Here is a 17,635-nt window from a genome sequence, read left to right as displayed (position 1 = left end):
TTCTCATATAGCACAGCTGGCAGAACCAAATGCAACGTGACCGAACCTCCCCCCCCGCCCAAAAAAACATTTCCCTTTGCAAAAGCAATTAGATCTGACGTTTTAAACCTCAACTATTCTGGAAAGATGTCCGCACAATCAATACTTCGCGGAATAAGATCATCAGTCAACATAGGCTGATGAGGAAAACAGAAGGCGGACACTGATGTCATTCCTCCGCTAGTGATAAAACATTCGCCTCCTCCCTATAAACGGACACACCTTTGACTCAAACAGCTTCGGTAAAGCATTATGTAACACTTTGACATCTACGGTCATGTAGTATAAAAACAGATGGCAAGAACAAGCTTTATTTAGAAAAAATGACTTTATTTTTCACAGACTAATGCCTCTTTTCCAAACCCGTTTCACTGCATGTTCATGTATTAATATCTCCTCAAATACAATAGAGGTCGTAATTTTGTATTCAAAAACACAAGTTCACATTTTATACCATGTCACAGTTAAGTGTGTTAGCTGTGCTCCCTGAAGAAAGACTAACACAGAAATGAAGCGTCAGTATCTACTGCCAGGAAAGAGAGGCAGCACTCTGTACCATGACTGAGGAAAGACCCTCTTTCCCTCACACTGACATTACAGCAGGAGATGAGACTTCGACCGTGTCCACTGCTCAGAGTCTAATCAAGCTCTCCGCAGTCTGTGATAGTGATCCTCTTGGAGGTTCGCCCAGATTGAGAACCGAAAGACTCCACCTTCTTGATCACGTCCAGTCCCTCCGTCACGCTGCCAAAGACAACATGCTTGCCATCCAGCCTAAATGAAGACAGCAAGAGGTTTATTATCACAGCTCCGGACTGTTGGACAACCCATCATGCACCCAGCAGGGCTGGACTCTTGGCTTTCCGTTGGGTGATGCCACTATTTCTGCAATTCCTGCTGTTTTAGGTCATCATTTAAATCCTCAAAAATCCTTTTTTACTGTTGTGTCAAAGCATTACAAGACTTCACAGCAGGAAGAGATAAAAAACAATCTGAAACAGCATTTTAACAATTACCTGACATTACTGAATACCAGTGGTGGGCCGTCAGGGCCAGCTAAGCCTTCTCTGCTGGCCTAAACAGAACCACAAAGTTATAGCTATTTTATAATTTTTCACAAATACACTACATGTATTATACATTTTTTTCCCCCCCATTAGCTTATTTTCTCATTGCACAGCTCCTGTCTTCCTCTGTTGCTCTGCTTCCAGCACAGCTTGTTTTAAGGAGAGCTTTTATCCAATCAGATTCAGCCCCCATTTCTCTATGCTATGCTAACCTGAGGACGCCATAGCGAATGCCGAATGCGGAAACGCCGGCCGGCGTTGTTATTGTTTCCGGGTTCAAAATGTCACACATCCCGTTGTCCGTTACGTGAGCGCAGTTATAGAAACAAATAACCGTAGCTCAATAGGACAGCACAGAAGGCCCAGCTATAAAATGCACGGCCTGCCACTGCTGAATACATATTATAAAAAGTTCACAAAAGCCTCCTAAACGTAGATGAATTTGATGGTTGGATGGTTGACCAAAGTTTTAATATACTATTCAAGCGAGGGGCCTCTGACACACTGGACTATAAATACAGTGGTGGTGATGACACATCTTTGTCCATGCTGTGTGAGACTCACAGTTTGCTAAATGTTTGAAAGTTGGCAGTGTCCAAACTGCACACTGCCAACCCAAGCACTCACAGTATTCTTGCAAAATCCTTGGTTATGTGATTTTGCATTTTTATATAAAGCGATCTGTACTTATATGTGGATGCTTTTACACTCCTAGTGTTCAGTTAAACCCCTAAAAACGGGAGATAAAAAGTATTTGATGAAAAAGGAGAATAATCTGGATTTGTTCAGTTTAGCTCATTGCACAGGGTCTTCGGATTTGTACAGATGTCAGACTTTAAAAGACCAACAACGGTGAAATGTAATAGAACAACTGCAGTTGCATCAACCCGGTTAATGTTGTGTTTGACAGCACATACCATTCTGTTTTACTGGTGCAGATGAAGAATTGGGATCCGTTGGTGTTGGGTCCAGCGTTGGCCATAGACAAGATGCCTATAACGCAGCAATTAAAAAGTCGTTACTTTAAATCTTGTCACACATTTAAGCCTGAAAGTAACTGGAGTGATGAGCGGATATTTGTATAACTCTGCCACCTGGTGGCGAAAATGAGTAAGACCAACCACTTGACAATGAGGAACACTAGGCATCAGTTTATTTACATTACAGAATATTTTGTCTTCTTGCAAAAGGTATAAAAAGGAACCCACATGTCTTTTAGATTATTCTCAACATTTAAGTCAACATGTAAAATACTTAATCTGTTCCTGGTCTGTGTTTGATTTTGGCTCAATATAATACTATTATAATGACCAGCCTGGTTTCTAATACTTTACTGTAGAAAAGACTTCCTGAAAAACACCAGCTTATCTGTCTGTGACAAATACTGCAGCTTCTCAAGTGTTATGCATTTGCATTGTATCCCACTGTGCAGTCAAATCTTATTGTACTCTGTAGTGGTGAAGTCGACATTCTTAATGCTGCAGTTTGTGCAGCTTTGTCCTGTTTGTCACGTCAAAGGAAGTACTGAGTTTTGAATTTAGATGGCTGGAATACAAACCGACTTGCCCTGAATGAAAGAAAGAAAACGGAAATTGATTGTTCGCAGTCGTGTACACAAACAACGGGATGATTACCGGGTCCAGTGTGCTTCAGCTTGAAGTTCTCATCAGGGAACTTCCATCCATAGATAGACTTGCCTCCAGTTCCATTGTGGTTAGTGAAATCCCCACCCTGAAAAACATATCGGTGTCACTGCACTGTAACAGCTGTGATGCTGGACAACAAAGGGGACACAAAGGGGACAAGCCTACCTGGCACATGAACTGCGGGATCACCCTGTGGAAAGTAGACCCCTTGTAACCGAAGCCGTGCTCCCCTGTGCACAGCGCCCTGAAGTTCTCTGCAACAAAGATTTCTGTCAGTTGACGATCCACACAGGTCGGTTGTTTCCTCAAGTTAAATGTCGGAACATCAGGGGATCCCAGCAAAAAAAAATCATATTTGAATGTGCGACGACTTCAACTAACTAGTCATTTCTTGCAGTGCTTTTGTCTTTTGAGTGCTGGGTTTCTAAAGTCAAACATTCTGATTTGACCAGAACACCCGTAGCACATTGAATATCTGGTGAAGTTCAAAGTACCACATTTAAAACCTTACTTAAGTAAAACTTTTATCAGCGAAATGGATTTTAAGTATCAAAAAAGAAAAGCACTCAATATGCAGTAATACGATCCCATCAGTATTATCAGTACCATTATATATGGTGTCATTGGATCAATATTAGTGCTGCATTAATGCACACGTTGCATTTTACTGCTGAACTTGGGGACGGTTGCACCAACTTGAACTCATTTGCATATTGTTGGCTAGTTTATTCCACTGCAAAGCATCATACTTTATAAGATCATTATGTGTGTAGCTTCGCTGTCCTGTGAGAAACGCAAATCTCTAATAACTCAGCTTTGAAGAGGATGCATTCTCTAAAGCCGTCAGGCAATATTTGCCACTCAGACGGAGCACAAGTATTTACCTGCGGTCTTTGGCACAACTTCAGCGTTGAGCTGCAAAAAAAAAAAAAATTAAAAAAATGCCTCAGGGTTAAATCTGTGAACAGCTTGTTCTCTGGAAAACTTCAAACACACTGTCGGTTGTTCAGCAGGTGCTGTTTTCTTAAGAAGCCCAAGGTGCACACATTGAATGGTGTGGTCTCACCTCAAAGGTTATCCTCCCGACAGGCTGGTTGTCTGCAGCAATGTCAAAGTACACCGACGGGTTCTTGTTGGCGGCTGCAGGGCCGCTGCTGCACATGCGCGCGGCGGTAAACACCAGCGAACATAACTTTACCCTATTTGATAAAATTAACATTTTCCAAACTAATGCAGTTCACTAGTTCGCTCAGGTCGTCAATGAGCAAGTGTCACGCTTACATATGGGTGGGTGAGGGGCGGAAGCTTTTCTTACACCACCGGAAGTATATTTTCTCTTAGCAGCACCGGTTTGAAATATCGCGAGATTACACGTGATCACGCGTCACCAGCAGCAAACACTTTTGATATGTAGAAATACCATCAACATATAGGTAGCACAAGACAAAAACATAAATATACCGACATAAATGTATTTAATAACGTACAAAATACTTTCATGGAATGAAATCACACAACATATCATTTCATGAGTGCAAATGGAGCTTTTTGTTTCAAATTGCAGACCTTTAGGTTTGGAACCAATGGACTAAACTTCCTAACAGAAGTAGTGTAAAACTGGCTCCACCTCGAGCAGCTACAACAGTAAGCTTCTGCTCAGACATCAATGCATCAGTATTAATAATATAAATTATTATAATATAGGTCATATAACTGATCAACTGCATTCCAATGAGTCAGTTTACAGACATTGTTTCCGTTATTATGGGATGTTAATGAATGTGGGCACCTATTATTTCCACATAAGTACAAGCTGGCTTTAAGCTACATTTAATTAAAACGCGATACCCATAATCTACACCTTCTGCTTGCATAAACAGCCCGTGGGAGTTAGGCAGGTGTAATCCTTAGACTATGATGCAAGTGCACAAAAGACAGGACCACAGTGACATACAGGTATCATCTGAATACATATTTATTAGATAAATATTAGGTTGTCACATCATCTAACTACATACAGTTCTGCAAGACTAAAAATCACAATTAGTTCCTTTTATTTTCTGACCAGTTTAGAATATGAAATGATTGTACATACAATGTACACAATAGAGACAATGGCCACATTGCATGAATCACCTTAGATTGTATGATTTTTCCAACTGCTCATCATATTAAAAAATTGTACAAACTATGGATTTGGTTACAATCTTCTGGACCCGTCCCTCCCACCCCTCCGAACTATTTTCTTTGTAACCTTTTTTTTTCTCTTCCTTTTTTAGTTTAGCACCTCAAGGGTATGCAGGTGACAGACTAGAACACTCAGGCTAAATATTACATGTAAAACAGAGCTGTCCCAGTTCCCCTAACAAAAGAGGTGAAAGCATATTACAGAGGGAGAACAAAATGCTGAGAGATACCCACAGACACTAACTAACAAGTTTCATTTTCCATATTCAGCCACTTCCAGTAGAGGGGTTGCAAGCTTTTTATTATTCTGAAGAAACAATGCACATTCCCAGGGAAAATGAATACATTTCTGTTCACATGTCTCTATATTCATTTACATATGTACAGGCATCCTTGGGACGTTTGATCTAGCCTTGCCCTCAACATCCTTTCCAGGCCACAATGATGAACGTGCCCTTCCCCTTTTTTTAATTTTCCTTTTTTTAAAACAACTGTCCCCAAAGAAATGGCCCTATATTGTGATTGTGCCACTACATATTTGAGGTGCTGCCTTACACCAAATTGGCTCACTTGAAAGTGAGAACAAAATGTGAAATGATGATGACGTCCATGGGATCGATCGAAAGTTTCAATTCTGACCGTAAAATATGAAAATGTGGCAGTGTATTGTTAAAAGAGGGATTTTCGATTTGATGTCTCTTTGTGACATAAATATGAAACAACATGTCAGTGTGCTGAACTGGAGCAAATAATATTTCGCTTAAAATATGCTTAAAATAATGTTTACATAAAACCAGGGTGGTTAAATCAGCACAATGCTACAGTTGAAAGAAATTGGATTTCTAGCCTTACAGATTAATAAGAAAACCAGTACAAAATAATTTACCAAAAAACAAAAAGGGGATAGAAATGTATATGGTCTCATGCTTTTAAAAAAGCCACATTTTCTATAACAAAAATATAAACAATATCATGGATTTCTTTAAAATATGGTTGTGATACCACTGTGTATTGACAATTAGCAACAATTATGATATTCACATAGGTCACTAATTACACTGAAAGCCACATCTTTTTTAAACCATTACTGTTCAGTATCACCGATAAAATGTGAACATCAATTGATGAATAGACAACATTTTAAATAAAATGCAATCGGAGCGTAACAGAAAATATTGCGTCAAATCGCGCTTGGCATCTAAAAACTAAAAAACGAGGCAACACAATCACTGTGAGCTGATGTAGGGAAGGGGGGGGGGGGGCACATAAAAATGTGACACCTGTCTATAAATGACAGGTGTGAGACAGAGTGCACTGGGAGGAAAGTGACTAGAAAGCACGGCGACCTGCAGGAAATAGCTTATGAGACATTTGGACTGGCCTCCCCACAACAAGGAGGCGAGACAGCTGTCGTATGCTGGTTACAAACAAAGTCAGTGGTTAGATGGGAGTCTGGGAGCATACGTTGTTAGGTCGGACGACTAATGATCAAAGGACAAACATTATCAAGATGATACAAAAATATTCACAATGATATTTACAGTACAATAGCATTTTTTTTAAAAATAATACATTTGCATACTGAACAGCACTCTTCTCAAAAAGTGAAATTGAAAACAAATGTGGCAAAAGGTCTGCACCAATACTGCTTTAAAAGCCACTTCTTGAACAGCAGTGATGGATAAACTGTATTTGTCCTCCCCTATATCTTTGAAATCAATATTTCTTCCCATCACACTAATAGAAACACATGCACACAATCTCACACACACTCACTCATGCACGCACTCTTACACAGGACCAAGCAAATACAACACATCTCCATTCTCATCCCTCTAACTTTGGTGATGTTGAGCAGTTTCCCAAAAGATTTATGGATAATTAAATTATGCAGCAACAAAAAACAAGAAAACAAACAAACACAATACAGTATATCCAGCAAATACACGATAATTGTATTGCAGATATCAGCATTATCCCTTCAATGTTAGTGTTAAATAAATCATACTAAAATCGGACAGAAATCAAAAACAAACGTACAAACAAAAAAAAAGAGCCGTGAAAAAAGCAACTGATAAAAACCAAATATTTTTTTGTTACCACTTGGAACAGCACTAGACAAGGGCTTGGCACACATGCACTTTGTAGACTACTTTAACAGCACATCATTTAACAGGGAGAGAGATGCATCATTGCAAAATTGCTGACACGAGCGACACCGGGGCTCATGCGGAGCAGACGGCATGGAAGGAGTCATAGCAGGAAGCAATAAACGCAGCAGGATCTATATGGAACCCAGATCTCTCATATTGTACCGTTCCATTAAAATCACTCCTCTGCACAGGAGGACGATAAACTATACAATATGTAGAAGTACAGGTATGCTATTCTTGGTGTGCAATATAAACTTTTGTTTTTTGTTTTAGTGGGGCCAAAATCTTCTCTGTCTCACCACTCAACTGTCAGGACTGAAAAGCAGGTATACCTCTTTTTGACAAAAATATGTATGTATCACAATTGTAGACAAAGTGGAAGCCGATCATTCCCAAAAATCTTTTTAAAATGTTGAGCAAAAAATTATTTAAAAACATTTTTGTCAAGGACAGACATATGCTGATCTAACAGATCATTATTTTTTTCCCTTCGTAAAGACAGATTTTTCATTTCGCATTGCCAGAATCTCTTGTGCTTTTAAATGATGTGTGGCGGACAAAACAGTGCGGCTAACCAGACCAGTCAGGGAATGGAGCTGTGACACCAGGAAGCTGTGGCCTCTCAGTTTGGAATAACAATATGGACGTAGCGCACACTGGCCAGATAGCGCAGGTTTTTAACAGATATTTTTCTTTTATACATTGAACTCCATTTTTCTTCTCGAAAGGAAACAAAACATGAATAAAAAAATGCTACAACACGTTCCTAATGTGCACACATACACACCTGTGTGTGGCGTAAAAAAATAACCGAGTATAGCTGCACAGTTCAAAAGTATCGCCAGGGGCGGGGCCCGCATCCCGCCTTGTCTTGGAGTTTTTACCTCTTTCAGTCAATCTGTGCTGGCCAATGAAAACTGTACAAGAGGAAGAAGAGAAAGGGAGTGCATCTTTGTGTTTATCAAGTACTGAGCGACCGCCCTGGGTTCTCGGGGGAAACTGCAGGCAGTCAGAAAAGTTTATGTGTGTCTGAATTGCCTCAGTTGTTTTCGAAGAGCGATAGAAGGTCATCGTTGCTATTGCTGGGGAGGTCTGGTGGATCCAGGTACGACAACAGCTCATCTGGGTTCGCGAGCTCTGGAAGAAGCTGGAAGGAAGGAAGGAAGGAGGGAAGGTTTGGTTAGTCATTGAAGTGAACACAGATTATTGAAGAGTGAAATGTTCCGCTGTATGTCGCGACTCACGTCTAAAGACGGCTCAGGCATGTCCGACCCTGCTTGGCTGTCCAAACTGCTGGAGGGGTTGAAGGCCAGGTCGCCGTGGGGATGGCTGTTGGGGCCGGGCGGCTGTTGTTGCTGCTGAGGAGGCGGAGCTTGTCGTGACGGCTGAGGAGGCCCGCTGTGGTGTAGCTGCTGTCCCGATTGGCTCCCAGGGTGCGGAGATGCATGTAAGCTCTGCAGAGGACCATGCGACTGGTCATTGCCTGCAGAGTGAGGTATCTGCAGGGAGACGGGGGAAATCTTCAGACTAACTAATACTCATTTTAATGACTTAATCAAAAACTGTCTAGAAAATAGAGAAAAAGGCCCATCACAATTTTGATGACATCTTCCAATTGCTTGTTCTGTGGGTGAATTCATAATGGTTTGTAGCGTCAGTAATTTTATCTTACAACGAACACATCTTAGCTTTAAAGGCATAGTCCAACATTTTTGGAAATGTGCTTATTAGCTTTCTTCCTGAGAGTTAGATGACAAGATAAATACCAATATTATGTCTGTACAATAAAGATGAAACAGCTGGTTAGCTTAGCAGCAGTAACAGCTTGCCAGGCTCTGTACAAAGTTCCTTTCATTTTCCTTTCCTAGTTGTCATGACGAAAATGTCTACGTTCATTCTGCATTGTAGTTCACATTAAAAACTGAAATAAAAGCTCACACCTGATTTATATAGCTTACAAAGAAATAGTTTAACAGATCAACGAGAAAGCAAAACAGAGAAATGTGCAGCAGAAATGTGAGAAAAAAACAAAGAGGAGGCTGAAATGCAGAGTTGATAAACTAAACTCACTGAGTCAGGCATGTTGTGTGAGAGTGGCTTGTCTTGGGTCATCAGGCTGTTGGGCATGTCGGGTGGGTGAGACAGCTGGGGACCGTGCATGAAATCATTCATCGACGTACCACCAGGCGTGCCGTGAGGAAAGTCGAAGTTCCCGTGCCCCTGGTAACTGTTGCCTAACACACAAAATCAAAAACAGTGAGTTATTTTACGCTACTTTTGAGGTGCATCTACCCAACATTTAGACAATGTTTACTGAGGCACGCGAGGTATAATGACTTTGTATCCTACCTTGGCTGCTGTATTCACTGTTGTTGCCCCCTTGCTGAGAAGATAACAACGGGTACGGTGAAGGTCCGGGGCCAAGCTGAGCTATCATCTCCATCACATTGGGCATGATCATCTGGCTGGGGCTCATAGTCTTAAACCTCTTGGCCAGCGGTCCATCTGGATCCTCCTTGATGTGGATATCAGATTTAATAGCCACCGGCCGCCAACTACATGTCGGGTCAATGGTCACCTCCTCAAACTCCGAGCTGGTGAAATACAGATGAAAGGTTAAGATACAAGGAAACAAAGAGAAAAAAAACGATATGCACTGCACATTTGTTTTGAACTTACTTTTGAATGGCGTTCAAGATTCCCCACATGTACTGGTCCACTTCGAGTCCCTCTAGCAACGCTGTTTTACTGAGGACAGAAAAGAGACGGAGCTTAAAATGCTGGGAGAGACAATTACGTGGATTACAGTCAAAAGTACAGTCAGGGCAAATACTGTTATGTATTCAAGCTGGAGAAACCTACTTGCATACAGGACATCGCCATGTCCCCCGCTCACAGTTGAGTTGTAAATATGATTCCAAATCAAAACACTGGAAGAGCAAGAAAAAAAGTCGCACTTGTTAGCCAGTACATTATTTCCAAATCCTTCTTTTCATGTGCTGTTTGACTCTCAGTGCGTTTGTTTATCCCTGCAGTGCTTACCTGTACGTGTTTGCAGTCATGGCCTCTTGCTGGAAGTTGTATTCGCCGGAAGGTGATTGGACATTTGAGGGAAACCTTAATGGCCGTCTGCTCCACGCCGTCTTCGCCGTTGAGCGTTGCGTTCCCCGATGATGCTGCAACGCTGCTGAAGTTCCTCTTAACTTTGAGACAGGAGGAGAGGAATATAATGCGTAAGCAGGGACTCTGAGAACGATCAGGACATTAGGGTGCAAAATGTGACTGTGTCTTTTTTTTTTCATATACCTTTGGTGATGCAGTGCTCTGCAGGCAGAAGCCTCTTCTTCAGTAAGCCCTGGAGGACGGAGCGAACTGAGGGCCTGTGGACAAGCTGCAGCACAAACAAGTGCGACTGCAAGAGGAAACATCAATGTCACCATCACAAACTACTTTTCAACATGTGTATCCAGAGTAGAAAAAGACGGATCTTTTTTTTGTATTTTGTTCTAAGCTTTAGCATTAAATATAATCTGCAGGTAGTTTTTTTTTTTTTTACGTCTGACTTTTATTTATCTGGCAACTACTTTTTGCATCTGGTTTTGTATAAACCTCTTTTTATTAGTTCTGCAGATTTGTGTACTCACACAGCAGCAGGCAGTGACTGTGATCTGGATCGTGTTCCTGCCTGGCTGGCATACTTGTTTCAAGTGCAGGGGTTTGTGAGAGGTCTTATTGTCGCCCCGCTCGATGGTGAGCGGTGTGGCGTTTACGCTGACTTGGACAGATGCCGGCCAGTTGGTGTTCATCTGACGGTCTTCGTGGTGGTAGCACTTAAACTGCAGCTCCAAATCCGATCTGCACAGACAAGCAACAAAAGATATTCATTAAGGAGTGTTACAGAGTGTCCTGTGGGACATAAAAGACAACCACAGTCTGATGTTTGCATCCTTTCCAACCTCCAAATCAATCCTAAAGCAAACAGACCACCAGTGATGGGAGGCGAAATTTAGATTGATGTCGTCTCACAATGTGGCACCAGAAAGAATTCTCATTGCAAGACTCTTAATAAGCTCCAGATGGGAGAGTGACTTTGGCGTGAGAGGGGAGTAATGGGAATTATAATAATCTAAATCAGAGAAAATGAATGACGTTCTGCAAGTTAGTTGGGAATAGTGGGGGGATTTGAATTTTTTTTAAATAATTCTCAGCGGCAGACAGTATGACTGCACATCCTTTTCAATCAGTTTGCCAAAGGTTAAGATGACTTGAAGAATACCCATTGGTTCTTTACTTCAGGTCTCTTATGTGTAACGTCATTTCCCTGTTGACCGAGAATCAAATGATCAGTGAAGCCAGAAAGAATAATAGAAGAAATTGAGATTCTTGGAAACCAGGTCTTTGTTTTATGCAGACTGTTAAATGAGTACAGTGAACTGGGTATAGTTGGGTGTCATCCAAATAACTATGAATGGACAAATAATGTGTTTTTCAGTTATTTTGAATAGATGATTCACCTTACACTGTTGTCCTTGTTATGGCTAACCCCAAGTTGTTTGTGCACAAACAAGGCTGGTCATGTCAAAGGAAAATAGTAATGACACTAGAGTAGCGCCCTGTGGGATCCCATTGGCTATTTCTTACAGGTTTTATTAAATAAATAGACCCAAAACATACACTGTGAGCCCCAGGAACCAGCAGCCGGGACATAAACCAGGGATTAAAAGTTGTTTTCACAGATTCATATTTGTATTTCCACCGAATCTCAAGAACCGTAACTTCAACCACAGTTCAAGTTCTCTTGCTTCCTCTCTCTCCCATAAAGCCCTTGTTCTCTCTTAATCTTTTCAAAAGCCCTATTACCGAGCCAGAGAATCTTTATTTTGAGAGGTCAGAGTTCTTAACTACATGAAATGCCAACTGACCTAAAAGGCCTAAAATTTCTAATTGTCAAAAGGAGCCCATTTCTATTGGTAAAAGGACAACTATTGTATCACGAAGCTCCTACAGGAGATACAATAGCTGGAAAGAACATCTAAAAAGATACTGTATGTTGATTCATTGCATGATGTCTTACCTCCACATGAGTGTCTGGTGTACGGAGGGCCGTAAGTGGAAGACGTGGTTGCTGACAGCCAGGTTATGCTCTAGTCTGAAGGGCTCTAGGACCACCCCGTCTCGCACTGGGAACGTTAGGCGCAGCTCCTCATTGTGGTTGGCTACATTGGTTGAAGAAGAACCACGGTCAGACTATCATGAACTATTAAAGGAATAATCCACTATTAAGATTTCTTCATTGGATGTTACTGACCTGGAGGGGGAGGGAGAGCGGTGATATTTGGTTTGATGTCAGGAGGGAAGGGTGGCTTCACGTCCTGGTTTGGCGATAGGTATGGGGGAATGTTACTACCTGGGGTCATTGGAGGGGTGGGGTTGCCTGGCACTGGGGAGTGAGGGTAGTTACCCACCGGTCTGGGCGGCTATATTGAAGACAATCGATTAGTACATCAAATGTTCATAGGACTATAAACAGCACAACCAAGAGAACGATAATGTGATGAAACACAACTGGTACAAAAATGGACTTACCCCATTCATATTACCCTGGCCGTACTGATATCCACTCCCGGAGAAGTTATTTGTTTGGCCATTAAAAGGCGGCTCTTGCTGTAATTTGAAGAAACAGATAAAACATTATTATTTTCTCAAAAAGCTGCTGACATCTTGCTAAAAGTTTTTGGGATGATACCCTGCAAATAATTATCATCTTTTTTTGTGAATAGCATTATTACTGCACCTTATAGTACTGGCCCATGGCACCGCTGGGTGGCGGGTATTGGCCCGGCAGCTGCTGTCCTGGCATCCTCTGGCTGGGGTAGTTTGGGGACGGCAGCGGCCTAGAGGGGTTGGGTGTGGGGTACGGTCCCTGCTGGTTCGGGAACTGGCTGTTTGGTCCATACTGCTGCCCACCATAGTTTGGCTGTGGGATAAAGGGAGGACATAAATAAATTCAACATACAGCAAACAAGCTAAACCTTGAAGGTGAAAGCGTTGAATTCACATCCACTCACCTCCCCTGGGTACGGCCTTTTCATGCCCTGCATACCCATGCCCTGAGGCCGGGGTCCTGCATAGCCTTGCTGGGGCATCCTTTGTCCGTGGGCCGCAAAAGGCCCCATGCCTTGGCCCCTGGGCTGGTTCATTCCCATGGGGGGTCCACTCATGTTGGATGCATTCATGCCACTGCCCATGTTCCCAGGGATGGACGGAGGGCCGCGGGGTCCTGGCTGGTTCATGAACTGGCTGTTGTACGCCTGGTTTGGTCCCATCTGGAAAGAGGAACTCATCTGGAAGACAAAATATGTTCAATCAACCATCTGAGAGTTTTATCTCAATGTAGCACATTTTGCAAATCTATTAAAAGTCCAAAAAGACAAAAATGTTCTAACCTCTGAAAAAATGTGTCCCTGTTAGCTTTTGTTATAGCTAAATGTGCTATTTGGCTCCATTACAACTTCAGCGAATTATTCACACTTAACATTGATTTAGCCTGGTTAACCATTAACCCTAAATCAACTTCTCTCAGCTTTCTTTGCTTGTACTACTCTCTGTATTGAAAAGCACAGTGAGAGAGGTGCTATCAGTTGTTTGCAGAGTCCTACCGGTCCATATTGGTTCATGTCTTTGTTCTGGGTTTCCTGCATGGCAGCTACAGTGGCTGTGGCAGTGGCGGTCGCTGTGGCGGCAGCCGCAGCAACTGCGGCGGCAGCAGCAGCGGCTGCGGGCTGGGTGTAGTCTGACTGAGGACGGGAGTGTGGAGGGATGCCCATTCCTCCAGGTCCAGTGTTAGGCCCTCCAGGGTAACTGTGACAAAGAGCAACACAATGTAGGAAGTTACCTCTTGCTGGAGGAGTGCAACCATTTTACCTAAGAGAATGAATTCTTTCTTTGTAAGCATTTTTAATCATTGCAGCGACAGTTACGAATCAACTGTCCACTTACTTGCCACCAAAGCCTCCTCCTCCGGGGTAGTTGGGTCGTCCATACATGCCCTGCTGCATGTAGCCCTGGTTGGAGTTGCCCTTGCTGGGGAACTGCTGCTGCGAACCAGGGAACTGAGGAGAGTTCATCCCCGGATTGTTACCAGACATACCCGAGCCCATAGGGTTGCCCCCAGGGTTCATGGGATTGTTGTTGTTCACCATGGGATTCCCCAACACCTGTTGGACATAGACATACAGAGAGATATACAGGTGTAAATGTTGGATGCTTTAACATTAAGACAGAAAAGCTCAAAATCAGATTGTAGGTCTATGTGACTGCTGAGAAACCTCCTGCAGTGGCACTCAGATGCAGTCCACTCAGACACACTTCTACTCTGTTGGTCAGGGATGGGTTCTCACCTGGCTCTGCGACGTGTTGGTCACGCCCCAGACGGTAGTAACCACCGACAACGAACCTGGAGGCTGATTGGTGTTCTGTTGCCAGGGGACTGAGTCGTAGGGAAAAGACCCATCTCTGCTGAGGACGGATGAAAACACATCATGTAAGCAAATCAAATGTGCCCTGCGTCACTGCACACATATTTGCCGTGCACGATAGTACAGTCATAGTAAGTATGTTTGCATTTGCTGAACGATAGGAAGAGACAAAGGTTTTATTGTTAGGATTGTAAAATAAAAACATGTACTTCCTTTTGAAATGCACAAACACTGTGTTGTAATTATTAACTACATGTTCTAGGGGTAGTGAGGTGCTGTTTGTCCGTATTGACTGTGCTACAAGCGGTTAGTCTGCCAGTTTGTCCGGCCACTGATCCATAAGGAACACCGGGCTTCATGTGGCGAGGAAGGGCTTTCCCCAAGGGCCTGATCTGTCTGTTCACACACACAAACACACCTCACACACAAGCCAAAAAGCACAACAGTGTGAAGACTGACCCGTGTGAGAGGCCGGGCTTCATGGAGCTCATGGGGGGTTGCATGGGCACTTTTCCCGGAGGCTCGTTTTGCCTGTTCTTCTGGTGACGGAGGAGGAGGAGGCGTCCCAGCTCCTCACACCACGACGACAGAAGAGCTGGAGAGAGAGCAGAGGAATGAGTGTATCAGTGGACTCCTGTGAGAAACAACTACTGCAAGCGCTTTAAAAAAACTGCAGGAACAGATTATGTGAGAAGAGGAGGGCAGGCGAAACAACAACTTAGGCACAGAAGCTTCTGGAGAAAAAGCAATGGCCTGACTGACAAAATGATGTGTACGGTATCTGTCCTGTCTGTGCGACGTACAAAACAAAATAGGTTTACAGTCTCAGTCCGCGTGACTATGCAACAACATTGAACATTCAAGCATCATATAAGATGAAAAATCATAAGAAATGTTAATTAAAACATTTTAAACAAATTGGAAAAAAAAAGTCTGAACCTTTTCTGAAATGATCTGCTGAGACCGTATCTAAACAAAAGTTGTTTCCTTTCAGTATTATTCTTTAGTAACTGTGTTTGTATTAATGAATATATTTCCTTTGGACAAATATAACTTTTACTCTGCTTATGGACTCTTTTGTGTTTATTCTACTTTAGGAATGAAGTTTTTCGTATGTACAGAGGAGGTTAAATGTATTACCTATATCAACGCTAGCAGCAAGACACACATTAGTGAGACATTTACATTTGCTTGGACACTTCTGTGCCACTTTAATAATAGTTTGAGTGACTGATTCTTGCCCTTTGTTTTAATAGTTATTTGCTCTGCAAATAAGTTGTATTCTATTAGTTCTATTCTATTAGTTAAGTCTTCACTGTATACATGTATGTCAGTCCTGTGAGGGTCTTTTTTCCATCAGGACTCTCGCTGTCTATTTTATTTGTGTTTTCTGGTGAATTTGTTAACTAAACCCCAAATTGTATCCTACAAAAAACATGGCTTTATCCTGAAAAGCACATTTTCCTACTAATAGCCAACAAAATGTGTCACATTATAAGACATTTTGCCAGGTGAGAAGAAGCAACCTTTTCAACATGCAAATAAGCTTTACAGCGCAGATAATTAGAAAATAAATTGCGTAATTATTGAGAACAGGGGTTCCTAGACATAACTATTTCACACACACTAGGAATCTCCTCTTACAGTAAGACACAAAAGGAGGCACCTTTATGAAGCAATATAAAAGATCAGCTTCAAATCCAGCATGTCGCTGCAGCTCTTGGCCACTAGGGTTCACTCTGGGCCTGCAGATGGTCTCCAGCCCTTCCCTCCTCTCTACCTTCCTACCTACCGCACGGTTAGGTAGATGCCACAGAGCGCATTTGATCGAACCATATGCAGTGCATGTTTTTGTACTGGGCCAACTACAAAAGACTCACTTTTCCTTTTTACCCTCCCTCTTCGCTTCCCCTGCCTCCGTCTAGCCTCTATCTGCGGCGTCAGAGGAGAAAGGGAATGTGGATTCAATCAAAGAGCAGGGCAGCCATCTCCTCTTATGATTCACAGCACTTCCAGGCTGACTAAGGAGCGAGGGAGGAGGGGGGGGGGTGAAACAGAGCGCTTGGTGATTTCAGCTGCGGTTCGTGCAAAAAGCCACGTCAATATGACAGCAGACAGTGAGTCAGTGAGAGAGGAGGCATCAGGCTAATAGGGCTGATGGGAGGGAGGAACAAACAAAAGCTTCTGACTCCCATCACAAACATGGCAACCCGGAGATTTGCCCTCACATGAGTGCTTGCAAACAGAGCACAAGCCTGCTGATGCACACACACACACACACACACACACACACACACACACATGTAAGGAAAGACACCCCACTGGCTCATTTTTATAGAGGTAAAATAAATAGGACACGAGATGTCCTCTGAGCGCGCCGACTTTCCGAGGACAAAACAGGATTTCAGCATCGACACACAAACACACCTCTCAAAAGCATCGCACCCAAAAAGGCACGTCCTCTCCTTTCATTTGAACACCGAGCACACCAGCCTCGCTCTGTGTAAAGATGAGGGCTGGAATACAAAAGACATGTACAGATGGTGCCAGCAGTCTCTCTGCCTCTCCCTCTCCTCTCCCTCCCCTCCCTCCCACTCCTTTAAAAAGCAGCACGGGGCTCAGGCGCAGAGGAGGCAGCTGGGTTTTTCCTCCTTCCCACCCGCTCATGCTCTCTCTCTTTTTCTCTCTCTCTCTCTCTCTCCCCCTCCTTCCTGCCTCCTGTTCTTGGCAAGGCAGGTGCCAGGAGACAGGCTGTGCTGTTCCTCCAGAGGATTGATCTGACTTTGCTTCGGTTGACAGAAAAGGCCTCTCAGGTGCTCTTCTCCTGACAACATCACACTCGCAGGTTGATGCAGAGATTTGTAGGTTAGTTTTAATTGAATATAACCGCGTCCAAGTGCGGCTAATAGGTTTACGAGTTTCACATCTATGTTAAAGCCTTCTGCCGTGTTTCAACAGCACCCTCCCTCTTCCCAGACCCCCTTCTGATGAAGAGAGTTTTCAATTCAAGGGCTTGGCGTCCAGCCAGCATGTTACAGCTCAATTAGGTCCCATTATTCTCTTCC

At 43.0% G+C, this 17,635-nt stretch overlaps 2 protein-coding genes across 7 annotated transcripts in view; both read right to left on the bottom strand.

Annotated features, from left to right (window-relative positions):
* Positions 1 to 54: 54 nt before the first annotated feature.
* LOC116381328 (peptidyl-prolyl cis-trans isomerase-like) lies at positions 55 to 4,061 on the bottom strand. Its single transcript, XM_031843398.1, has 6 exons — positions 3,819 to 4,061; positions 3,637 to 3,667; positions 2,918 to 3,006; positions 2,741 to 2,837; positions 2,024 to 2,099; positions 55 to 813 (listed from the first exon to the last, which is right to left on the bottom strand). The coding sequence occupies exons 1-6, from the start codon at positions 3,969 to 3,971 to the stop codon at positions 678 to 680; spliced, it is 582 nt and encodes a 193-aa protein (XP_031699258.1). The 5' UTR covers positions 3,972 to 4,061; the 3' UTR covers positions 55 to 677.
* Positions 4,062 to 4,709: 648 nt separating this feature from the next.
* The window catches only part of LOC116381453 (zinc finger MIZ domain-containing protein 1), a 104,762-nt gene continuing 91,836 nt past the window's right edge, over positions 4,710 to 17,635 (bottom strand). For 4 of the 6 annotated variants that reach the window (XM_031843618.1, XM_031843620.1, XM_031843622.1 and 1 more), the window contains 18 exons: positions 15,030 to 15,165; positions 14,493 to 14,610; positions 14,092 to 14,309; positions 13,752 to 13,953; positions 13,161 to 13,436; positions 12,887 to 13,069; positions 12,679 to 12,756; positions 12,401 to 12,569; positions 12,167 to 12,308; positions 10,737 to 10,947; positions 10,399 to 10,504; positions 10,135 to 10,295; positions 9,955 to 10,022; positions 9,772 to 9,840; positions 9,442 to 9,686; positions 9,163 to 9,326; positions 8,337 to 8,591; positions 4,710 to 8,239 (listed from right to left, as the gene is read on the bottom strand). In XM_031843618.1, the coding sequence (XP_031699478.1) occupies positions 8,132 to 8,239; positions 8,337 to 8,591; positions 9,163 to 9,326; positions 9,442 to 9,686; positions 9,772 to 9,840; positions 9,955 to 10,022; positions 10,135 to 10,295; positions 10,399 to 10,504; positions 10,737 to 10,947; positions 12,167 to 12,308; positions 12,401 to 12,569; positions 12,679 to 12,756; positions 12,887 to 13,069; positions 13,161 to 13,436; positions 13,752 to 13,953; positions 14,092 to 14,309; positions 14,493 to 14,610; positions 15,030 to 15,165 (2,909 nt within the window). In that variant the 3' untranslated portion in view covers positions 4,710 to 8,131. The remainder of the gene's footprint in view (positions 8,240 to 8,336; positions 8,592 to 9,162; positions 9,327 to 9,441; positions 9,687 to 9,771; positions 9,841 to 9,954; positions 10,023 to 10,134; positions 10,296 to 10,398; positions 10,505 to 10,736; positions 10,948 to 12,166; positions 12,309 to 12,400; positions 12,570 to 12,678; positions 12,757 to 12,886; positions 13,070 to 13,160; positions 13,437 to 13,751; positions 13,954 to 14,091; positions 14,310 to 14,492; positions 14,611 to 15,029; positions 15,166 to 17,635) is intronic. The other 2 variants (XM_031843619.1, XM_031843621.1) reach the window with 1 other exon arrangement.

Source organism: Anarrhichthys ocellatus, unplaced genomic scaffold, assembly GCF_004355925.1.
Source record: "Anarrhichthys ocellatus isolate YVR2014 unplaced genomic scaffold, GSC_Weel_1.0 scaffold4, whole genome shotgun sequence".
Taxonomy (NCBI): Eukaryota; Metazoa; Chordata; class Actinopteri; order Perciformes; family Anarhichadidae; genus Anarrhichthys; species Anarrhichthys ocellatus.
Note: the sequence above shows the minus strand (reverse complement) of the source record. Positions and strands in the feature narration are given on the sequence as shown.